This window comes from Delphinus delphis, chromosome 2, assembly GCF_949987515.2.
Source record: "Delphinus delphis chromosome 2, mDelDel1.2, whole genome shotgun sequence".
In the NCBI taxonomy this organism is placed as follows: domain Eukaryota; kingdom Metazoa; phylum Chordata; class Mammalia; order Artiodactyla; family Delphinidae; genus Delphinus; species Delphinus delphis.
This window is the reverse complement of record NC_082684.1, coordinates 867,809-891,949: the sequence shown is the minus strand read 5'-3', so window position 1 is coordinate 891,949 and position 24,141 is coordinate 867,809. Positions and strand designations below refer to the sequence as shown.

At 58.6% G+C, this 24,141-nt stretch overlaps 2 gene segments (V, D, J or C); both read right to left on the bottom strand.

Moving 5' to 3' along the window:
- LOC132417612 (immunoglobulin alpha-2 heavy chain-like) overlaps positions 1 to 24,141 on the bottom strand; it is a 159,891-nt gene that overhangs the window by 3,999 nt on the left and 131,751 nt on the right.
- Positions 2,870 to 24,141, bottom strand: part of LOC132421216 (immunoglobulin heavy constant epsilon-like) — a 47,523-nt gene continuing 26,251 nt past the window's right edge. Inside the window, 8 exon segments of the C gene segment in view lie at positions 2,870 to 2,923; positions 3,040 to 3,282; positions 8,032 to 8,220; positions 8,312 to 8,445; positions 10,681 to 11,022; positions 11,094 to 11,417; positions 11,507 to 11,830; positions 11,955 to 12,254. Coding sequence covers positions 2,870 to 2,923; positions 3,040 to 3,282; positions 8,032 to 8,220; positions 8,312 to 8,445; positions 10,681 to 11,022; positions 11,094 to 11,417; positions 11,507 to 11,830; positions 11,955 to 12,254 — 1,910 coding nt within the window.

Below are 24,141 nucleotides of genomic sequence, written 5' to 3'. Positions count from 1 at the left end.
AGCCCAGCCCAGCCCAGCTCAGCCCAGCCCAGCTCAGCCCAGCTCAGCTCAGCCCAGCTCAGCCCAGCTCACCTCAGCCCAGCTTAGCACAGCTCAGCCCAGCTCAGCCCAGCTCAGCACAGCCCAGCCCAGCTCAGCCCAGCCCAGCTCAGCCCAGCTCAGCCCAGCTCAGGCCAGTTCAGCCCAGCTCAGCTCAGCCCTGCTCAGCCCAGTCCAGTCCAGCCCAGTCCAGCCCAGCCCAGCCCAGCCCAGCCCAGCTCAGCCCAGCCCAGCCCAGCTCAGCTCAGCCCAGCTCAGCCCAGTCCAGCCCAGCTCAGCTCAGCCCAGCTCAGCCCAGTCCAGCCAGCTCAGCTCAGCTCAGCTCAGCCCAGCTCAGCCCAGTCCAGCCCAGCTCAGCTCAGCTCAGCCCAGCTCAGCCCAGCTCACCTCAGCTCAGCCCAGCCCAGCTCAGCCCAGTCCAGGCCAGCTCAGCTCAGCTCAGCCCAGTCCAGCCCAGCTCAGCCCAGCTCACCTCAGCCCAGCCCAGCTCAGCCCAGTCCAGCCCAGCCCAGCTCACCTCAGCCCAGCCCAGCTCAGCCCAGTCCAGCCCAGCTCAGCTCAGCTCAGCCCAGCTCAGCCCAGTCCAGCCCAGCTCAGCTCAGCCCAGCCCAGCCCAGCTCAGCCCAGCCCAGCCCAGCCCAGGCCAGCCCAGCTCAGCTCAGCTCAGCTCAGCTCAGCCCAGCCCAGCTCAGCCCAGCCCAGCTCAGCCCAGCTCAGCTCAGCCCAGCTCAGCTCAGCTCACCTCAGCCCAGCTTAGCACAGCTCAGCCCAGCTCAGCCCAGCTCAGCACAGCCCAGCCCAGCTCAGCCCAGCCCAGCTCAGCCCAGCTCAGCCCAGCTCAGCCCAGCCCAGCCCAGCTCAGCTCAGTTCAACCCAGCTCAGCCCAGCTCAACCCAGCCCAGCTCAGCTCAGCCCAGCTCAACCCAGCCCAGCTCAGCTCAGCCCAGCTCAGGCCAGTTCAGCCCAGCTCAGCCCAGTTCATCCCAGTTCAACCCAGCTCAGCTCAGCTAAGCCCAGTTCAGCTCAGCTCAGCCCAGCCCGGCCCAGTTCAGCCCAGTTCAACCCTGTTCAGCCCAGCTCAGCCCAGTTCATCCCAGTTCAACCCAGCTCAGCTCAGCTAAGCCCAGTTCAGCTCAGCTCAGCCCAGCCCGGCCCAGTTCAGCCCAGTTCAACCCAGCCCAGCTCAGCCCAGCTCAGCTCAGCTCAGCCCAGCTCAGCCCAGCTCAGCACAGCCCAGCCCAGCTCAGCCCAGCCCAGCTCAGCTCAGCCCAGCCCAGCTCAGCCCAGCTCAGCTCAGCTCAGCACAGCCCAGCCCAGCTCAGCCCAGCCCATCCCAGCTCAGCCCAGCTCAGCCCAGCTCACCTCAGCTCAGCCCAGCCCAGCCCATCCCAGCTCAGCCCAGCCCAGCTCAGCCCAGCTCAGCCCAGCTCAGCCCAGCCCAGCTCAGCCCAGCTCAGCTAAGCCCAGTTCAGCCCAGTTCAACCCAGCTCAGCCCAGTTCAACCCAGCTCAGCCCAGTTCAGTGCAGCTCAGCCCAGTTCAGCCCATTCTACCGAGCCCAGCTCAGCACAGCCGAGCTCAGCTCAGCCCAGCCCAGCCCAGCCCAGTCCATGTGTACAGCACCCTGATCTGTGTCTTCTGGGTCAATGGCCATCTGCCTTTCTCCCTCTTGTCTCTGTATTGGTACCTCTCCTCCATCCTCCCGCCCCAGGAGTCTGTAGCATGGCCTGGCTGTGGAGGAGATGAGGCCTGATCAGCTTCTGGGACCCACCTGCTCAAGGCTGCCGGCGGGTCCAACACAGCTGGGAGAGGCCCACGCCTTTTGGCCGTGTGGCCATGCCCTGCTGGTCCCTGTGCCCACCTGCCCAGAGGCGCTGGAGTGGGGAGGGAGAACGAGGCCTCGTCCAGTCCGCTGATGGCCGTATGGTCTCAGCCGACCCCTGCCCCGCTCTGGGCCATTTGCGCTGTGAGGTGAGGCCGATGCTGGGAAGGGGCTGCGTGACGGTGTCTGGCCCACAGCTGGGGGTCACTCACCCACTTCCTGTCCCGCCAGTTGCGGCCGCGTGCCTCCACGTCATGTCTGGTCTGTGGTCTGGCTGTGGTGGTACCAGGTGTGTGTGGCCTGGGCTGTGGGACCCCCAGGAGCCTGGCCCTGGCCTGAGGCCCTGTGTGTGCAGGTGGGTGCCGTGGTGGCGTGTGTCTCCACGGGGCGCCCACGGGGCTGGGCTGGTGGCCGAGGTGCAGAGAAGCAGAGGCCGAAGTAGACAGAGTCAGGGGCTTAGGGTTCCTGAGGGAGAAATAGTCCCCGAGGTGCGGGTGAAGTGAGGGCCGCAGGGGACGCTTCACAGGCCGGCAGGGCGGAAGCCCCAAGGGACAGCCTCGCCAGAGTGACCGCAGTGAGCAGGCCCCATAGACCTTCAGGCCACAGGGCGGCTGTGAGGGTGGGGGAGCCACCCCCTCCTCCACCAGCCTCAGCAGCAGTGGGGCCCTCGACTGAAGCTGGACAGGGGTGTGGGCCCCCCCGCGTGGAGCCTGGAGTCCTGTGGTCGGGGTGGCTGAGGGCCTGCCCCCGCCTGCATCCACCCAATTCCTGCCCGGGGTTCTCCGACCCACGGGCCCTGCCGGCTGCCCAGCTGCTCGGCCCTCCCTGGTGCCCCTCAGGAGGTGGTCCGTGCCCGGGCACACGAGGGGCCGTGGGGCCTGCACCTGCTTTTACATGTTCATTCATTTCTTCACACCAGAAGGTTCTGGAGCTACACACAGGCACCTATGGTCCCCTCCCGGGAAGGACACCATTGCGGGGAGAGTTGCAGGCAGGTGGCGGGGGGAGATCAGCATTTCCCTGGGGGTGGGGTGGGCCCAGGAAGGGAGTTGGGGCAGGTGGGCTGGGAGGGGGAGATGGAGGGAGGAAGGGGGGCCTGGGGCAGGGCACCAGGTGGGCAGACACACCTGGTCGGTCAAGGGACTTCTGGGGTTTTATCACGGACCCTGGCACACTCACAGCATCGGCCACGAGGGGCACTTCCTCCTGGGCTGCTGGACTCCGGGCCACCCCACGCCCACCGCTCTCACGAGCACCAGCGGCTCCTGCGTCGTGGTTGATTGGCCCTGAGGATCCCTCCTCTTGCCGGCCCGTGAGGTCCCGGGGCCCTGCCCCTTCCGGGGGTCTGAAGCCCCGGTGTCCCCTGGAGCCGCCCCGAGGGAGCTGGAGGCGTGGGACTCGGGGTGAGTGCTGGGGCAGTGCCTGGCGGGAGTGGAGGAAGCAGAGGGGGGTGTGGGGCCGGAGGCCGCTCTCTCCTGAGGCCGGTGTCCCCCACGCAGACAGCAATGCCCTGCTGTGGGCACAGACGGGTGCGGAATGTGGGGCAGAAAGAAGAGCTAGGACTTGAGGCGGACGGATGTGGGGTCTTGCATGACCTGACGGTCGCAGCGGTTGGGGGAAGGGCCTGAGCCCGAGTGGACACTCTTGTTAAGACCGATGAGCACCTCTGGGAGTCAGTGGCTTGCTGAGCGCGGGTCCAGTTGGGAGGGAAGAGCCGGGACGGGGCGAGTCCTCCCCGGGCTTCTTCGGAAGGAGGAGGGGCCTCGGCTTGGCCAAGGCCGACTGGCTGGTGGTGAGTGTCCTGGGGCCGCGACGAAGGACCTCACACTGAGGGGCTTGAACCAACAGAAACTCAGTCTCGCACTCTGTAGCCAGACGGCCGAGATCCAGGTGTCCCAGGGCCCTGCTCCCGTCAGCAGCTTCAGGGGAGGGTCCTTCCTGCCCACAGCCTCCGGTGGCCCCAGGTGTCCCAGGCATCACCCAATCTCTGCCTCTGCCCTCATGTGACCTCCTGCCCTGAGTCTGATCTCTCCTCCTCTGTCCCTTGTAAGGACGCTTCTCACTGGATTTAGGGCCACCTGGACAATCTCATCTTAAGATCCTTAACTTCAATCGCATATGCAAAGACCCTTTGTCCGAACAGGATCACCTTCACGGGTTCCAGGGCTTAGGACGTGGACATAACTTCTGGGCCTGGGGGCACCATTCCGCCCTCTGTGGTGGGTTGATGAAGAAGAAAGAGGAGGAGGGGCGGAGGGGAGCCCGAGAAGGTGGGGCCCTGCTGCTGGGAGGGCGCATGCGGCAGGGCTCCTGGGAGCCCGGCTGGCTGGCTGGGATGCGTCCTGCTTTTCTCTGCGGGCCTGCTCTTGGGCTGTGCTCCCACTGTGCCAGCCCCTGTTCTCAGAGAGACAGAAGTGAGCGATCCTGAAGTGGGATCTTAGTTCCCTACCCAGGAATCGAACCTGGGTATCCTGGATGAAAGCCAGGAATCCTAGCTGCTAGACCACCAGGGGCCAGAGGCTAGAAGGAAAGTTGCCCTGGCTCTTGCCCTGTTTGAAAGCAAGAATGTTTCACGGAGGCAAAAACTACAAAGCAGGTATAAAGTTTCTTTTTTTTTTTAACATCTTTATTGGGGTATAATTGCTTTACAATGGTGTGTTAGTTTCTGCTGCATAACAAGGTGAATCAATTATACATATACACATGTTCCCATATCTCTTCCCTCTTGCGTCTCCCTCCCTCCCACCCTCTCTATCCCACCCCTCCAGGCGGTCACAAAGCACCGAGCTGATCTCCCTGTGCTATGCGGCTGCTTCCCACTAGCTATAGAAGCACAGCACAACATGTGGGCTAGGGAAGTAGCTTATTGAAGACAGGAGGAGGCAGAAATACTCACCTGGAGAGAGAGGGTGTGGGCGTCCTCCCTGATGAGAAGTGAAGGGGTGCTCGGCTCGTCTGTACAGCACGGCTCTCCTGGATCTCTGTCTTCCTCTGGCCCATTACCTCGCCTCTTTTCCCACATCTGACCTGCCCTAGGGCCCTCCTGACAAGTTTGTATCTTTTTGACAAGAAAGATTCCAACGCAGGCTTCGCTGGTGGCGCAGTGGTTGAGAGTCCGCCTGCCGATGCAGGGGACACGGGTTCGTGCCCCGGTCCGGGAAGATACCACATGCCGCGGAGCGGCTGGGCCCGTGAGCCATGGCCGCTGAGCCTGCGCGTCCGGAGCCTGTGCCCCGCAACGGGAGAGGCCACAACAGTGAGAGGCCCACGTACCGCAAAAAAAAAAAAAAAAGATTCCAATGCAAAGGCTAGCGGGAAGTTTGACAACACATTATGGGCTGGCACGCCCTCCCTTTTTGACCCCCGAGGAGGCTTCCTGCGCATGTGCAGTCGGGGAGCTTTCCCTGACCTCAGGAGCGATAGACGTGGTCGTCTTATCTCTTTACTCCAGCAGGGCTCAGCTCCTGCCACTGACTTTGTCCTTGGAGTGTCAGGGAAAACAGAGCTCCAGCTTCCTCTGTTGGCACGCTCCAGCGACTCAGCCCAGGGGCCCATCTGTCTCCTGCTTCACCACCTTTCTTCCCGACTTGGGGAAGATGCGCGTTGTCCGTGTGTGACGACGCCCAGCTTTCAGGGGCCCGCGTGGGCTGAGCCCTTGTTGCCCTTGCTCTGGATTCCATGGGTGGTCTCATGATCCGGGGTGCAAGTCAGAGAAAGGGGACACTCAGCTCTGCCCCTGGGGGCTCCCAGCTCAGGAGATGGGAGGAAGGCCCCTGGACCTCGGCTTGAGAGAGCCATGCAGGTGGGGGCCGGTCTTGGGGCCTGGTTTCTGGAAACTGTGTGCGAGTCTGTGCAGGTGTGAGTGTGTGAGTGTCAGTGTGAGGGGGCAGAGCAGAGCAGGGCTGTGCCCTTGACCTTGTGTGAAGTGCTCTACTGCTCCTCTCATGTTCTATTTGAACCAAACACTTGGGCTCTCTGGACAAGCCTCAGAATTGCCCAGTTCTGGGTTTTCTATGCCCGACCTCCACAGGCTGCACGGTCCATGTCGGAGTCCGCGGGATGCCTGGTCTCCCAGTGCAGATGGAAGCTCTCTGAAGGGCCTTCGCCACAAGTGGACTCTCCTGTCAACAGAGTCTGGGCACTTGTATGCTGGGAAGGAGGCCACTGGGCCCTGAAGAATGGTCTTAACTGCTCACAGGCCCTAAGAGGCCAAGAAGGTCACTCACTGCCCCTAGTTTCCTCCTTATTTTACCTTTCCTAATAATTGAAACCTTTTCTTCCTGTTACTGGCCACCCGGTTTTTCCTTACAGTGCAGGACCCACTGCTCACATTTCTTTCTTGTCATTGGTTGCCGAGTGCTCTTCGTATATGAAGGAGTCCTGCCCTGTGTCACATGTGCTCTGCCCCGTTTCCATGGGACTTCAGAGCCCCTTGTGGGTGGGCTTCTCCAGCTTTTTACCCTCAGGAGGAGGCTCAGCCCATGCCCACCACTGTGCTTGGCCAGCCGGCCCTCTCCCTGGTGCCCGTGGCTCCTGCCTGCGCGGCTCCCTGCTTTCTTCTCGAGGACGGTGGCGACCAGCCCCAGACAGCTATCGCTTGTTCATCAGGACGTCTGGGCAGGCTGGCGGGATGGGGCCTGAGGACTGGCCTGTCTGTGTGAGCTCAGTGGGTGGACGGCTGGGTAGTGACTGGGACCCCAGGAGGCTGATGCCGGCCTCCACCCTGGTGCTTGTGCCGCTGTGCTCCTGCGGCCTCCTGCACTGACCACTGAATGAGCCCCTCAGGGTTTGCCCACGGGGAGTGGGACTGTTGCCTTTACCTTCGTGTGGGGAGGGGCGGTGAGTCTGGGCTGGAGGCCAGTGGTGCAGGCGTGGTGGAGCCTGAACCAGGGTCTCAGTGGGCATTGAAGGACTCTTGAGGCGGAGCCTGGCTGGACACTTGGGTCCTCGGGGCCCAGAGCGGGCCTCTGCCCCCTTCCCTCTGGCCCCTTGTCCACGTCCTCGGCGGGGGGCACCTCCTGCTCCCCAGGGACCACAGGCACTTCCCCAAGGTGTGCTCAGGTGGCAAGGGATTCTTTTTTTTTTTGCGGTACGCGGTCCTCTCACTGTTCTGGCCTCTCCTGTTGTGGGGCACAGGCTCTGGACGCGCAGGCTCAGCGGCCATGGCTCATGGGCCCAGCCGCTCCGCGGCATGTGGGATTTTCCCGGACCGGGGCATGAACCCGTGTCCCGTGCCTTGGCAGGCGGACTCTTAACCACTGTGCCACCAGGGAAGCCCTGGCATGGGATTTTTTTTTCTTTTGCGGTACGTGGGCCTCTCTCTGCTGCATCCTCTCCCGCTGTGGAGCACAGACTCTGGACGCGCAGGCCCAGCGGCCATGGCTCACGGGCCCAGTCGCTCCGCGGCGTGTGGGATCCTCCCGGACTGGGGCACGAACCTGTATCCCCCGCATTGGCAGGCGGACTCTCAACGACTGCGCCACCAGGGAAGCCCCTGGCATGGGATTCTTTATTGAACTTTACTAGGAAAAGTTAGGAGAGAGGTCGAACGAGGGCATGGGGGATGTGGGTGGGTGCTGCAGGGCTGCTGTGGTCACACTGCGGACCCCTTGGGAAGCGCCTTCTGCTGTGGGACCCTGCCTCACAGCCTAGGGCCCTGCCTGCAGCCCTGGAAACTCCCCTGGACCTTCCCCAGAAGGTCTTCTCTGCATCCTCATTCTGCACGAACGGGGCCTGGGGGTGGACAGCAGGGAGGGTGGGCAGGGGACAGGAGCAGGGCATGGGGGGCAGCGCACTTGGCCCTGGGGGCACTGAGGGCGGGACTGAGCCTGGGGAGTGAGCCCTTGGCTCGGCTGGGCTGGACTCAGACGCTGGATCGGGCTGGTGGGGACTCTGAGTCCTAGATCTGGCTCTGGGCTCCAGCGTGGGCTGGGCCATGGGCTCAAGGCCGTCGCTGTGTTTCAGGGGTTGTTCAGTCAGAACCGGTGTGGGCCCGAGCCCAGGGGCCTGGGAGAAGCCTGGGGTGGTCAGCACCCACGCCCAGCCCAGGTCTCTCTGTGGAGGGAACAGATGCTCTTCTGGGACTTGCCCCAAAGTGGGGTGGTGTGGGGCTGTGTAAGGCGGGCCCCCTGTTGCCTTCGACCTTGGGGCTGAGCTGGGGCCTCTCGGCACCCGTGTGCTGGACGCTGGGCCCCTGGCTCTGGCCCCTTGGGGGCTGGTCTGCTCCTTCCTCTGGCCCAGGGTCGAGCTGGCAGCCTCGGGGACGCTCACACGAGGGAAAAGGCAGGGCTGTGCGGCGTTCCTGTAGTCGCCGGAAGCCTGCGGCTGCTTCTGCAGGACAGCAGCCAGGACCCACTTCACCTGGAGGACGGCGTGCGTGAGGGACTCTGTGCCCAGCTGAGGCTCTCCCTCTGTTGGGCGCCCCGCCCTGGGACGGGGCGTCCGTGCCCACCTTGCAGAGGGTGACGGCAGCGCCATAGCTCACGCTAAGCAGGAAGAGCGCCACGAAGGTTAGGAGGCCGGTCTGCGTCCCCTCCAGCTCGTCACTGTCGGCCTCCTCTGTACACAGGTCCTCCAGGGCCAGCTCTGCGGGTGCCAGCCGGTCAGCCCCCTGGCCTCGGGGTCCGACGGGGGACAGGCCTGGCCAGCCTTAGGGAGTTGAGGGACTGGGCCTGGCGCCCTGGTCCTGGGCAGTCCCTCCGTCTGGCCCCTCTGCGACTGCCCAGAGCCACCAGCCGGACCTGGAGGGTGGGGGGTTGGAAGCCCCCGAGCTGGCCGGCGGCTGTGTGGGGCGGCGCTGCTCCCCTGCCCTCTGCTGTCCCTCCACTCGCGGGTGGCTGGCGTTATCTCTGCCACCGTTTCTCCGCCACCGTTTCTCCGGCTTTTCTCCTGACGGCTGGTCGCCCCTCTCAGCCCCGCGGGCCCCTCACCTCAGCTCCAGCTCTGCCCCACCCCGCTCCCTGCCCCGTGGCAGGCGGGGGCCCCCGGCCTGGGGAGCACCCACATCCACCCACTGCATGGCCTGTGGCCGCCCAGTCTGGCCCCCTGGGCCCCGTTCCTGCTCGGCTCCATTCTCGCCAACCAGAGGGGCCCTTGAAGAGCAGAGGCTGGCCTCCCTGCCTGGAGCCCTCAGGAGGGGGTCTGGACCCGGGAGGGCCCCTAGGGTCATCAGATCATTGCAGTGGGTGCCCCGAGGGCTGGGCCCGGCTGCACAGATCTTGCCCAGTGTGCGGGAGCCCAGAGCTGCCCCTGGCCCCTTGCTCCTCCTGTCCTGGGGCTGGCCCCCTTCCTTCCCCAGCACGGCCTCTGCTCTGGGCTCGTGTTCAGGGTGTGGGCTGTGCATGTGCTGCTTTCTGTGTGGATGTGGTGGGTGCCTGTGTGCTGTCCATGAGTGTGTCTGTCCGTGTGTGTCCACGTGTGTCAGTATGTGTATCTGTATTCATGTGTGTGGGTTCATGTCTGTGTCCCCGTGTGTCTGTGTCCATACGTGTCTGTGTATATCCATGTCTGTGTGTGTCAGAGTGTCTGTCCATGTGTATCAGTATGTGTCCATGCGTGTGTCTGTGTGTGTCCACGCGCATGTGTCTCTTTGCGCCTGTGTCCATATGTCTGTGGGTATCCATGCGTGTGTCCATGTGTGTCTGTGTGTTCATGTCTGTGTGTCCATGTGTCTGTCCATGTGTATCAGTGTCTGTGTCCATATGTGTTCGTGTATATCTGTGTCCATGTGTGTCAGTGTGTCTGTCCATGTGTGTCTGTTCATTGTATCAGCATGTGTATCTGTGTGTGTTCATGTCTCTGTCCTCATGTGTCTGTGTCCGTGTGTGTGTCCATGTGCGTCAGTGTGTGTCTGCGTGTCCAACTGTCCATCTGTGGGGTGCAGCTGACAGGGAGGGCTTGGCTGCACGAGGAAGCCATGTGGGGCGATGGGTGGGTCCAGGGGCCCCGGTATGACGGCGAAGGGTTTGGGAGTGGCCTGGGAGCTAGGGCGGGCCTCAGGAGGCCACCTGTGAGTGTGTGTGAGGTGCTACCAGCGGCTGGCAGTGCCGTGTGACTTGGGTGCGTGCGGAGCCCTGGCACCAGTGGGCATGACAGTGTGAGGGTGCGTGCGAGGGCTGGGTGCTTCCCTGGACCGATTCAGGGTGGAGTGAGCCTGAGCGGCAAGATGAGGACCCTGGGTGCCGACCCTGGCCCGACCCTGCATGTGGCCACGCAGGTAGGCTGGGGGTCAGAAGGCAGGGGTCAGAGGAGTGGGCTCCGCACGGGCCCCTGTGCAGGGTTGGCCCATCTGTGCCCAGGAGGTGACAGTGGAGGGACCTGCGTGTTGGTGCCAGTGTGGGGGTCTGACTCGGCCCATTTCTCTACCTGGAGGGCCTGTGTGTGCAGCTGGACTTGGGAGCCTGGGGGCTTGTCTGTGTCCAGAGGGGCTGGCAGGAGGCTGGGGGTGGAGGCTGAGGCCTCCGGGAGCTCCAGGAGAGGCTGGGGTCTCTGTGGTCCCTCCCCTAGGACTACTCTCGGGCTCTTAGAGCTCCTTTGACTGGGTAGAGTCCACAGTGGGGTGGCGGGGAGGCCCTCTGACACAGACGGCGATGCTGGATGGAGACGCGCCTCAGCCCTGGCCCCCACCCCGTGCCTCCCTTTCCTCTGTGCCAAGACACCGCTCCCTGCCCCACAGCTCCCCAAGGATGGGCACGCCCAGGGCTCTGAGCAGGCACTGGAGTGTTTATTGACAATGGACGGGAGGTCTGGCTGGCCCCCTCCCCTGCCCCAGCAGGATGGAGCCCTGGGATGAGGAGAGGGGGGAGGTCAGGCATCATTTACCAAGGTTGATGGACGTCGATCTGTTGAACGTCCTTGAGCCGGGCAGCGCCTCGTGCACCACTTGGCAGGTGAATTTGCTCTTCTGCTCCCAGTCGGCCCGCCTGACCACCAGGTGGCTGTAGATGAAGTAGGCGGAGAAGTCGGGGTTGGGGCTGCGGACCTTGTGGGGCCTCGTGATGGTGTGCTGGTCCGCCTGCATCAGGGCGTCGTTCCGCAGCCACTGCACGGAGATGTCCGCAGGGAAGAAGTTCTGGATCAGGCAGGTGAGGGTGACCTCGCCCTTAGTCTTGAGCTCCTCCTTGGGTGTCGGGAACACGTAGACCTCGGGAACCATGCGCTTGCCTGCAGACAGGTGTGCGGTCAGCCAGGCTCCACCTGGGGGGCCGCCCACCTCCCCTCAGCCTGCGGCTCACCAGGGCCCTTGGAGATGGAGCGCAGGATCTCCTTGGGTAGGTGTGGGTGGGTCACTTTGCAGTAGTAGGTGTCGCCCTTGAGCCAGTCACTGACGTCCACCAGCAGGGTGGACGTGACGGTGACCGTCCCGTTGAACTCATCCTTGAAGACGAGCGAGTCTGAAGGCACTAGATCTTTGTTCTCCCTGGACCAGGTCAGTACAACGTCCTTTTTGCTGGCCAGGTCCACCACCAGGCAGGTGATCTTGGGTGACTTGTTGATGTACAGGTCGAGGGGCGTGGGTGGGCTCAGGTAGGCGCTCACGCCACGGGGCTCGGACTCGGCTGTGTGTGGGAAGGGGCTGAGTGAGGCTGAGTCTGCCCTCCTCTCTGAATCCCCAGCGGCTGGGTGTTGGCGTGGGCGAGGGCCATACCTGTGCACCTGCGGGCGTGGTTGTCGTAGTTGAAGCCATAATAGGTGACCCGGCAGGTGTAGGTGAGTTGGGACACCCACTGGCCCTGCGTGATGTTGAGCTCGCTGTAGGTGGAGGCCAGTTTGCCCTCCACCTTTTCGGGGCCGGTGTGTGGGAACACGTCTGTGGCCTCACGCCCGTCCACCAACCAGGTGACCTTGATTTTGCCTGGGGTGTAGCCGGAGATGAAGCACAGGAGCTGGATGGTGGTATGGGTGTCGCCACGGGGGTCGCAGGAGGAGTAAAAGAGCTTCACGGTGGGGTCGGTGAAGCTCTTGGTGCACCCTGGCGGCAGAGGCAGCAGGAGTGGGGCTGGCCTCTCTGAGCCCCCAGCCCTTCCTCCCTGTCCCTCCCGCCCAGCCTCCCCTCCCCCTCTGGCTGTCTCGTGGGCTGCCCAGGCCTGGCTCACCAGTGACGGCCTTGGTGGTGGTGGTGTTGGACGCAGCGTGGGCCACGCTGCAGGTGAGCTTCTGCTTGGACCACTCGCCCGAGAGTGTCACCTGGCTGCTGGTGGTGTAGAGGCTGGAGTTCAAGTTTTGGATGGCAGGGAAGGTCAGCGTGCTCCTGTTCAGGGACGCTGTGTCCCAGGTCATGGTCACTGGGCCCGGGAAGTAGCCCGTGGCCAGGCAGCCCAGCGTCACAGAGGTGGTATTGGTAGCACTTTTGCAACAGGAACGCAAGGGGTAGACAGATGGGCCGTGGATGGAGGCTGTGGGGACAGAACAGCAGTCAGTGCTGGCCTCGGGACTGTCACCTGTATGTGCCAGGCTAACTGCTGGCTTTGGAGGGTGGGCTGTGGGGTGGAGGTGGGGAGGTCCAGTGCAGGGAACACCGGGACTGTGTTCCAGCTTTGGGGGACAGATGGCTCCTCCTGGGTCTTTTCCTCATCTCCTGATTCTACTAGGGACGCCCTCCAGTGAATCCTTGTGCCCCTGCAGGAGCAGTGGCTGTCACTGCCCTTGGCCAGGACTCCTGCCCTCAGCCCCAAGTGGGTGGACACGGGGCTCCTGAGTGGAGGCGCTAACCCACTCCCTGAGGTGGAGGTTCAGAGCCCATAGCCCTCTGTTGGCACCCGGGGACCCAGGGAGAAACCCCCCAGGCCCAGGAGTTACCAGGCTACTCTTCTGCCCCCACTCATAGACTCCCATTGGAGATCAGGGACCCTGAGAACCTCAGTAGCCACCAGTCTGTCCCCTCTGCCCCACCCATAGCCCTGGGAACACAGGCCTGGGACACAGAGACCCCCAGGATCACCAAGCTGCTTTCCCACTCCTGACCCTAACTCAGACCCCCATCGGGGATCAGGGAGACCCCCAGGAACCATCGAGCTTGCCCTTCTGCTCCAAACCAAAGACCTCATAAGGGCCTGGACCCACAGGACCCCACTTCCCAGGAATCGCCTTGTGTCCCTGCCCCACTCCAAAGTCCCTGTGGGCCTGCTGTGGGCGGGTCCACCTGCCACCCACTGGACCCCTGCTGCCTGCAGCCGTGGGTCAGCCTTCAGGTCCCTGAGCTGCTTTGCCATGGCTGCCCCTTCACCCCATCCTTCGGCTGACCAGCCCAGGCCCGCTGGTGCTCTACCTGCCCTGCTGACCCCCCAGGGGAGCCCGATTCCAGGCCCCATGGAGAGAGGACAGAGGCCCCTCAGAGCCCTCCTCAGCCCTTCTCAGGCTCCTCTGGCTGCCAGGCCGGTCTGCACGTTCCCTGGCCTTGGAGCTCCAGCCCCCAGCCCATCCCAGCCCTGCATCCCAGCTCGGCTCTTCCACCTTCCTCTATTCTGCCGGCTAGCCCAGCTGAGCACAGCCCAGATGACCGTGTGTCAGGACAGCTGAGACCAGCTGAGACAAAGCAGCTCGCGCGTACAGCCCAGCACCCCTAACGGGTCCTGCACATTTCAAGCCAGCTCAGCCCAGTTCATCCCAGTTCACCCCAGCTCAGCCCAGAGCAGCCTGTCTTGATCCAGCCTGGCCTGCTTCAGCCCCTGACGTCCCATCTCAAGCAAAACAGCTCATCTGAGCTGTGTCCACGTGGTTCATTTTAGTTCAGTTTAGCTGACTGAGCAAAGCTGGACAGGATGACCCCACAGCCCACTCCACCCAGTTAATCCAGCTCAGCCCAGCCCATCCCAGCTCAGCCCAGCTCAGCCCAGCTCAGCCCAGCTCACCTCAGCTCAGCCCAGCTCAGCCCAGCCCAGCTCAGCCCAGCTCAGCACAGCCCAGCCCAGCTCAGCCCAGCCCATCCCAGCTCAGCCCAGCTCAGCCCAGCTCACCTCAGCTCAGCCCAGCCCAGCCCATCCCAGCTCAGCCCAGCCCAGCTCAGCCCAGCTCAGCCCAGCCATGCCTAACCCAGTTCAGCCCAGCCCAGCTCAGCTCAGCCCCACCCAGCTCAGCCCAGCTCAGCACAGCCCAGCCCAGCTCAGCCCAGCTCAGCCCAGCTCAGCCCAGCTCACCTCAGCTCAGCCCAGCTCAGCCCAGCCCAGCTCAGCCCAGCTCAGCACAGCCCAGCCCAGCTCAGCCCAGCCCATCCCAGCTCAGCCCAGCTCAGCCCAGCTCACCTCAGCTCAGCCCAGCTCAGCCCAGCCCAGCTCAGCCCAGATCAGCCCAGCTCAGCCCAGCCCAGCCCATCCCAGCTCAGCCCAGCCCAGCTCAGCCCAGCTCAGCCCAGCCATGCCTAACCCAGTTCAGCCCAGCCCAGCTCAGCTCAGCCCCACCCAGCTCAGCCCAGCTCAGCACAGCCCAGCCCAGCTCAGCCCAGCCCATCCCAGCTCAGCCCAGCTCAGCCCAGCCCAGCTCAGCCCAGCTCAGCCCAGCCCAGCTCAGCCCAGCTCAGCCCAGCTTAGCTCAGCCCAGCTCAGCCCAGCCATGCCTAACCCAGTTCAGCCCAGCCCAGCTCAGCTCAGCCCAGCCCAGCCCAGCCCAGCTCAGCCCAGCTCAGCCCAGCCCAGCTCAGCCCAGCTCAGCCCAGCCATGCCTAACCCAGGTCAGCCCAGTTCAGCTCAGTTCAGCCCAGTTCAGCCCAGCTCAGCCCAGTTCAGCTCAGCTCAGCCCAGTTCCACCCAGTTCAGCCCAGCTCAACCAAGCCCAGTTCAACCCAGTTCATCCCTGCTCATCCCAGTTAATCTCAGTTCAGACCAGCTCAGCCCAGTTCAGCCCAGTTTAACCCAGCTCAGCCCATCTCAGCCTAGTTCAGACCAGCTCAGCTCAGCCCAGCCAACCTTAGCTCTGCCCCACCCCTCTGGGGTAGGCAAGCTCAGCAGAGAAGAGCCCAGCCCAGTGCATTCAGCCCAGGTGAGCCCAGATTGCCCCTTTTATCCCACCCAAGTACGCAAGTCGGGCCCCACTCAGCTAAGCCCAGTTTCTTCTGACAGCCCAGCTCAGTCCAGCAGAGTCCAGGCCTGCCTAGTTCACCTGAGGACAGCCCAGCTGAGCCAGGCTAGGAAGGCTGAGTCCTGAGCTCTGCTCAGCTGGGGCAGCCTGCTCCCTCCCTGTCTAACCGCAGCAGCCTGGCCCACGACAGCCCAGCTCACTTTAGCTCAGTGCACGGTCCCACATGGCTGGGGACAGCCCTTCTGGCCAGTGTGGCCCAGCTGAGGCTGGGATAGCTCATCTGCCTCCACATAACTCCATCCACTCAAGCCAAACTTGGCCCAGCCCAGCCCTGCCTGGCCTACCCTAGTCAGGCTGGCTCAGGCCAGCCCAGCTCAGGCCAGACGATGTGGGCCCAGGCCTGCCTGCCATGTTGGCCGGCCTAGGGACTGAGACCCGCTGCTTCCCCCGACCCTGGGCTGGCCATCACCGTTTTTACTGGTTGTAGGCAGACCCACGCTCAGCCCGAGGTCCATGCCCTGTGTGTGATTCTTGCCCTGGCCCTGACCTGTCTGAGATTCTCGGCTCCTTGGTCTTCTCCAGGTCGGCTTCGAGCGTTCTCTTACTTCCCTGTGTCCCCATGCAGGGAAGGGACAGCTGCAAGGCAAGCAGTGACTCAGAAGCTTGGTCCCTGCTGGGTGGACAGTCCAGGTGTCTTCTCCCAGCAGTGGTCTGGGCAGCTCCAGCAGCGGGGTGCCTGAGGGGCTGGGGTCTTCTGTCAGGTGCCCGTGGCTGGTGTGGCCCATCTGGCCAGTGGTGGCCGTCTGCAGGCTCTCAGGGTAGGCTCCCAGATGAGGTGAATCGTTAGGAAGCATTGCTGTTATTTTTATGCCCAGACGATAGAGCCTGGGGCAGGGCGGGGCAGGGGGGCGAGCTCTGCCTCAGTGCTCTCAGCTAAAAATGGGGTGGGAACCCCCAGGGGCCTCGACAGCCCTGGAAGTTCCCTTCTCTCTCTCTGTTCTCGGGAAGTCGACCCAGTGACGGCCGGTCTCAGGTGAGGCTCCTCTCTGTGGCCTCTTCCCGGCCTCTGCCACCCGGCTCGTGACCTCTCCCTCGATGCCACGGGCTGACTTGGTGAGCAGCCGGCACACACTGTGGTCACTACGATGGCCCGGGAAGGGAGAGGGCACCAGGCACCACCACCACTGCCCCCGAGGCAGCCCACGAGGGACGGTCCTGGCCGTTTTGTGCTTGAGAAGTTGAGGCCCGCGTGGCCTAGGTGCCTGCGGCGGAGTGCGGGGCTTTCTGAGCAGCGGTCTGGGGGCCGGCCTGGTGGGGCGGCCCTGGGTACGAGTGTGAGAGGCTGTGGGTCCAGCTGGGTGTAGGCAGGTGCTGGTCCTCTGGTGGCTTCCTGGGCACCCTGCTGGCCGACAGTCTCACCCGCTGTCTGCGAGCCAGCCTCCCGATCGCTGTCCTGCAGCTGGGCTCCCATCGGGGCTGCGACTGGGCTGCGTGGCCGGCAAGGGCTGGCAGGGGCCTGTCGGGAGGTGGGACATGGCTGTGAGCTTGGCCAGTGGCTCGGCGAGACCTCTGCAGCCACCGGACCCTGGGGGGTACCATGCCACCCTGTGCTGCTGCTGTCCATCAAGGTGTGGGGACCACAGAGCGGCCTTCGTAGAGGTGCCCACGGCATTCGACTCTGGTCTGTCGGGGCAGCCAGTCTACCATCGACGCTCCACTGACATGTGCTGAGCCAGATGATGTGCTGAGTCTTGGCCTTGCCTCCATGCTGTGGACGTGTCCTGCAGGCCGGTGTGTCTCTGGAACCCCCCAAAGGCCCAGATGCACACAAGGGGAGGCCACGAGAACTTGCAAGCTAGCTCATCAGCATGGACTCCTGGGAGGTGACATGCAGTCTTTGTGGAGAGGGAGACAGCAGGACCACGTCCCCTGGGCCCAGGACACCCAGGGCCGCTGGTCTGCATGCAGGGAGGCTGTGCAGAGATGAGCTGTCAGGCCTGCACACTCAGAGGAGTGTCCGGGCCTCTTGGAAGACCCAAGAGGGGCTTCTGGATGGCTGGGGAGGGGCCCCGTGTGCAGAGCCAGGGCCCCGAGGCCCCCAGGACAGATTGTCCTGGTCTGTCCCGCCCCACCCTTGGCCCCAGGGACAGATGCTGCATGGCAGGTGCAGGGGGAAGGCCGAGTTCCCTGGAAGGACTCAAGGTTCTGAGAGAAACCACAAGGCAGGCAGAGCCCCACCGGGGAGTCTTCTGCCAGGTGGTGCCTGGCCCTGTGGCCTGTACGGTGTGAGTGTGTGGGGCTGGGGGCTTGGCCCGGCACCCCTGCGCTTCCTGCCCAGCTGTGGGCGTTCAAGGCTGAGGCCTCGTGCCCAGCTGGCCCCTCCCCCAGCTCTACCCCAGCACCCCAGGAGCCACTGGGCTGCCGGCGCAGGGGCAGGGAGGGTAGGGGGGTGTGTCCCTCGGTGCTGGAGGAGACTCGCTCCTGCGCCTGCTCAGCTGCAGGAAGTTAGATGGGACCTGGCCAGACAGCCTGGGATAGGTGGGCCTTCAGCCAAGGCAGTGTGAGGTCCCTCTGAGGCTGGGCCTCCGTGTAAGGGCCTGTGGGGTAGCCGGGGGCCAATGCTGGCTCCGGCCAGTGGATTGCTTGGAGGGAAGGCCAAGCTGCAGATGGTTTCTTTGACATTTCCTGACCAGGACACTAAATGGGCGGCAGCGCTAGCCCCCAGATCCCTCAGACTCAACCAGGGGCTCACTGCCCTCGGTACCCATGGTGGGGGCCAGGCCCCAGAGTTCTCCTGGACAGTGAGACCAGCTGACCCCCTTGTTGCCCTTGGTTGTGGCCCCAACATGGGCCCAAAGATGCTTCAATCCCCCCTCCCCGGCTTCCTTCCCCCAGGCCAGGCCTGGCTCCACTGCTGCCCGCTCCCTCTTGGGGCTGGCCCACCACCACCCAGGCCTCCAGACGTCCTCCACCCCAGGGAGGCCCCGCTTCTCCAGCTCCGTGCCTGCCTTTCCAGCAAGGATGCTGTCATTACACTCTCTGAAGTGTGCAGTGCGTTGTCTCCTAATTTAAATGCTCCCATTACTAATGAGCTGGAATATCTCTTCAGAGACTTGGGAGACATTTGGACGTCTGTCTGTGATCTCATCCTGCTTTCTGAAGATTTTCTTGGCGATTTCCTGGGAATTTGCAAGGCAGTCATCTCTAGGGGCTTGCCCCTTGCTAGTTTTAACCTTGGGATAAACTTCTCCTGGTCACTGCCCTGGTTGCTAATGCTGCTTGTTGAGTCCTCCTTTAACAGAAATTCTTCATTTCCACGTGGCAGGTTCATCAGCTCTTTACCCTGCAGCTTGCACGTTTGGAGGCTGCCATGTGAGCTTCCTGCGGCTGCAGTCACAAAGGCCCACAAACTTAGTGGCTTAAAACCACAGAAATGGACTCTCACATTCTGGAAGGCAAGAAATCCAAAAACAAGGTGTTGGCAGTGCCAAGCTGCCCTGAAGGCTCCAGGGCAGGGTCCTTCCTGCCTCTTCCAGCCCCTGCTGGCTATTGACATCACTCCAATCCTTCCTCCATCTTCACATGGCCATCTGCCCTGTGTGTCATCTTCTCCTGTTATAAGTCACTGGACTTACAATGCTTCTGAAATCTAGTGTGATCTAATCCCAAGGTCCTTAACCTAATTACATTTTCAGAGACCCTATATCCAGACAAGGTCACATTCTGAAGTTCTGGGTGGACATACATCCCACCAGGCTGTTGCTGTTCCTGTGCTCCGCCAGCCTTGCTGGTCCATTTCCTTTCAGCTATATTTAAAGTTAGCCTTTCAGATGTAAGTGTTTGATCCCAGCAGGCTCCATCACCACTCACCGTGCATATGGTGTGGAGTAGAAACCCAGGTTGAAGTTCTCCACAGAAGAAGCCAGTTTCCCACCCATCTCAGAAGCTTTCCCGCTGCCTGAAGGCGCCACACTCATTGCAGTCCAAGTTCTTAGGAACGACCAGGCTGTTTCTGAGTGCTCTCCTATTCCTTGGGTCTGGTAGTCTGTGCATGAGTACCGTCATTTTCAGTGATGGTTTTGTGTATGTGTTAACATTCAGGGGGACAGTCCCCCTGAAACCCCTCATCCTGTGCTTTTATTTTTCAAAATGGGCTAAGCTGTAAATGGATCTCACAAACAAACAAAGAAACGAACAAAACCAACCCAGCTGGAATTTTGGTTGGGAGTACACTGTATTTCTTAGTCTGGGAGATAGATGACACTTTAATCTAACATGTCATTCCTTCCTTGACCAGTGTATCTCTCCAGCCATTCAGATTTCTTTTATGTCCTTGAATAGAGTTCAATTTTTTTCTCAGAGGTCTTGGGCGTTCTTTCCCAGGTTATTCCTCCCATTGCTGTGACTTGTGCCTGGCTTTCTGTTACATTTTCTAGTAGGTTTTTCCTGACATAGAGGAACACAGCTGCTTTTGGTAAGTTGGTCTTGCATGGAAATTGCCCCGATTTTCTTGTTAGTTCTAACAGTTTGTCTGCTGATTGTGTTGGCTTTTCCTTGGAAATGATCACATCTTCTACAAATAATACCGCCTTCACATCTTTCCTTTCAATCCTAACAGCCCTGTTTCTTTTTCTTGTCACGTAGCGTTGGCCAGGACCTCCAATAATCTATTAAATAAACATTTTCCAAACTGTTTTGACCACAATCCTTGTAAAAAAGGTGTCTTATATTATAATCTAATTCACATACACACATTATTTATATGTAACATATATTATGTATATTTATTTATGTAACTGAAACAAAATTTTCATGAAAATATTTACCCTTGTTATGTACAACGCATAGACTTTTTTTCTTTGTTTATTAAAAAGAGCTGGCTGTAACTGTCTGATTTGATTTCACAATCCACAAATAGGTAAGCACATATCTGTAAAGCACTGCAAAACAGTGTGGCGGAAGCGACAGGCGTCCTTGCTGTGTCCCTAATCTTATGGGAACACCTCTTAAAGTTTGGCTATCAAGTGTGTTCACTGTAGCTTTATTCCTTCTTTCCTACATTCTTTTGGGTTAATAAGTACTTCTTAGTACTTATTAGTTAATACTTAGTACTTAGTAAGTACTTTAAGTACTTATTCCATTCTAACTTCTCTGGCGACTTCCCTGGTGGCTCAGTGGTTAAGAATCGGCCTGTCAATGCAGGGGACGTGGGTTCAATCCCTGGTCCGGGACGATCCCTCATGCCACAGAGCAACTAAGCCCGTGTGCCACAGCTACTGAGACTGCACTCTAGGGTCCATGCACCACAACTACTGAAGTCTGATCACCTAGAGCCTGTGCTCCGCAACAAGAGAAGCCACCGCAATGAGACATCCGTGCACCACAATGAAGAGTAAACCCTGCTTGAGAAATCCCACACGTAGCAATGAAGAGAAGGCCCATGCGTAGCAATGAAGACCCAACGCAGCCAAATATAAGTAAATAAATACATGTATAAAAAAAATAAAGGAAACGAAAGAGGCATGACAACTGAAACAACGTGTGATCTAGGATTTCCTTTTTCTTTTCTTTCTTTTTTTTTTTTTTTTTGCGGTACGTGGGCCTGTCACTGTTGTGGCTTCTCATGTCGCGGAGCACAGGCTACGGACGCGCAGGCTCAGTGGCCGTGGCTCACGGGCCCAGCTGCTCCATGACATGTGGGATCTTCCCGGACCAGGGCACAAACCTGTGTCCCCTGCATCAGCAGGCGGACTCTCAACCACTGGGAAGCCCTAGGATTTCCTTTTTAAAAAAAATTTCTCTGTCAACTTTTTATAAATTTATTTATTTTTATTTATTTATTTTTGGCTGTGCTGGGTCTTTGTTTCTGTGCGAGGGCTTTCTCTAGTTGTGGCGAGCGGGGGCCACTCTTCATCGCGGTGCATGGGCCTCTCACTGTCGCGGCCTCTCTTGGTGCGGAGCACAGGCTCCAGACGCGCAGGCTCAGTAGTTGTGGCTCACGGGCCCCGTGGCATGTGGAATCTTCCCAGGCCAGGTCTCGAACCCGTGTCCCCTTCATTGGCAGGCAGATTCTCAACCACTGCGCCACCAGGGAAGCCCCTCTGTCGACTTTTTAGATAAGCCTCTTTGCATATGGATTCAGTGAATATAATGTGCATCCTGAAGTCATCACAATGAACTTAGATTCAATATTTGACTACCTCACATAAGTCATTAGAGCCTTGAGAAAGTAGAGTTTCATTTATGAACTCATCTTTTGTGCTACTGTCATATATGTTGCATCTGTACCTATTATAAACCCCACAACACACTGTTAATAATTTTTACTTTAAACAATCGATTATCTTTTTAAGAAACTAAGAGAAAAAAGATTAGTTTTTGCACTTGCATATTTGCCATCTCTGATGCTCGCCTTTCTATCCTGTAAATCAGAGTTTCCATTTGGTGTCATTTCCTTTCAGCACAAAGATTCTCTGTTAGCTTTACCTTTACTGCAGGTCTCTTGGAAATGCACTCCCTCGGTTTTTGTGTATCTAAAAATGTCTATTACATATTCATTTTGGAGCGACATTTTCTCTGGATGTAGAATTCTGGGTTGAAACTCCCCCCTTCTATTGCTTCCTGGTCACCATTTTTCCCGATGAGAAGCCAGATGTAGTTTGTTCCCTGTATGTCCGTGTTCTTTCTCTGGCTGCTATCAAGACACCTCCTTCACCTTTGGTCTTCATCAGTTTGCACAGTGTGTCTCAGCATGGCACATCATGTTGTATTTATGGTTAGGAACTGGCTGAGCTTCTTAAATCTGTAAATTGATATTTTCATCACATTGGGAAATTTTGCTTTTTATCTCTTCAAAGACTTTTCCTGCCCTATTCTATCTCTTGTCCCTTTCTGGGACTCCAAAATTTTACGTATTTTCAAATGTTTCATAGTGTCTCATAGGACATTGAGTCTCTTTTCTTTTTTTTCAATATTTTTCTTTCTGTTCTTTGGATTGGATTAAAAGAACATTTTATTGATATATAAAATATATAGATATTATATATAATCTATATATTATATATAAATATATTTTACACACATAATACATTAGAATATCTATAATAAATATAGAATGTCTCTATATTGAAATGTAGTTTTCTGACCTTTCTTATGCCTTCTCCAATCTGCTGTTAAGCTCATCAAGTGACTTAAAAAACTCAGAATTGTACTTTCTAGTTCTAGAATTTTTATTTGGTTCTTGTAGATAGTTTAAAATTTTCTGTAGAGGTTATCTAGTCACTCATTATGAGCATATTTTCCTTTAAGATCTCTGAACATATTTATAATAGCTGCTTTAAAGTCCTTGTCATAATTGGGTCTGTGTCTGGGTCATCCTTGGATCATTCTCCATTGACTATTTTGTATTTTGACCATGGGTCACATTTTCTTATTTCTTTGCACATTTAGTAATTTTTGAATGTGCGCTGGGTGTGGTGGATGAAGTATGATCCAGACTACGGATTTTGTACTCTTCCTCAGAGAAGTATTGATTTTTTTGTCAGGAGGCAGTCTGCTTGACTGGATTCCAAAATCTGTCTGCCATGGTATTATTTCTGTGGTTGGCAGTAGCTAACGTCTCCTCAGTTCTTTCAGCCTCCTGCTTGTGGTTTTTCCCCGGCCCTCTGGAGTTTCCCCTACACATGCACAGGTAAGGGGACAGTCAAGGATTTGAGCAGAGTGTACATACAGAATTTGGGGGTTCCCCTTCTGTGGCTCCCTCCTTTTATGGACATCTCCCCTTAATTTCCAGCTGCCCTTGCAATGTAGCCCTGCATCCCATGATCTGACCCCTCGAGCCAGTGTGACTGCTATTCTTGTTCATATTCTAGCTGCACCTGGTGCCTGGTAGGGGTACATCCTCAGAGAAATCTTTCAAGGGGATCATTTTCTCCAGTGTCTGCTTGCTTTCGGTCATTCCCCAGTGCCTTCAACTCCTCTTTTAAAACAGCTCCCCCCCACCCCCCAGGGCTTATAATTGCTATTTGCAAGGGATTAGTCTGGCCCAAGCTGCCTCACCTGTGGTGGAGTCAGAACTACTTTCTCTGATGTGGTTTTTCATTTTCATTTCCCTCGTAACCAGTCTGGTTCCTTTCAAATGTTTGAGGGCTCTTTGGACATCTTTTGTGAAACATCTGTTCAATTCTCTTTACCACTTCTCTACCGAATTGTTTGATTTTTCTGATTGATTTGCAGGAGTTCGCTATATATTCTGGATCTGTTTCTGTGAGTTGTATATGTTAATAGGAGAAATTGTGAAAGACTTGGAAATGGACCAAAGGGTTACTTCTTGTGTCTTCGGTGGAGAGCAAGGCATTGTCTTACACACCCTTCAGGGTTATCTGATTCTACGGGTTCTATGATTTTCATTATCTTTGAGCTACTTCACAACTCTGTAAGCCATGGATAATTGATGGCAATGCAAATTCTCTTTTTTTGGAACGACGATTGATTCTTCTCCGCCTCCCATGTATAAACTCACTTCAGTATCCTTGATTCAACTATATACATGTAGTACTTTGAATTCTACTTTGAAGTGGGTGTAAACCATTAATTGAGTTAAATAAAATTGTGAGATGTGTTCTTTATGTATCTGTGTGAGCGTCATCATCAGACCATGTTTTGAAACCTATCATGTCACTGACATCTGCTCCCACCTGGCCCCACGTATCCTGGGTCCAGAAGTTCTGTGGCCAGGAGGGCAGGAGACCAGGTGTTGACAAGCAGACCCGAGGCAGCCACGCCACTCCTCCAGGGCTCCGCTTCAGGGTGCTCCCCCCGGGGAGTTCACCCTGGCCCCGAGACTGGGTTGTTGCTTCTGTTGTAGGGCCTCGTGCTCCAGCTTTCCATTCATAGCACTTATCATGATGGTCCGTACATCATCGTTTGTGGGATGACTTACTGGAGACCTGCTTTTGCCCTGCTCCCTACTGTCCTTGAGGCCAGAGGCCACATCTGTGTTATTCATCACGGGGTGCTCAGTGTCCAGCGATGATGACAGAGTTGCCATCGGGTGAGTAGTTGTCCGGTAGATCAATGGATGCCCCTTCACAGGACTTCCAGGGCTTCTGTCTCTCCAAACATCTCCAGGCTGGAGGGATGTCATCAGACAGCCTGTCCCTGAGGGCAGGAATCAGATGAGGAGGGTGTTGTCGAGTCTCTCTAAGAGGTAGTGTGGGCAGTGGAAAGAACATCAGAAGACATAGATGAAGACCTGGCATCCTCCCCAGA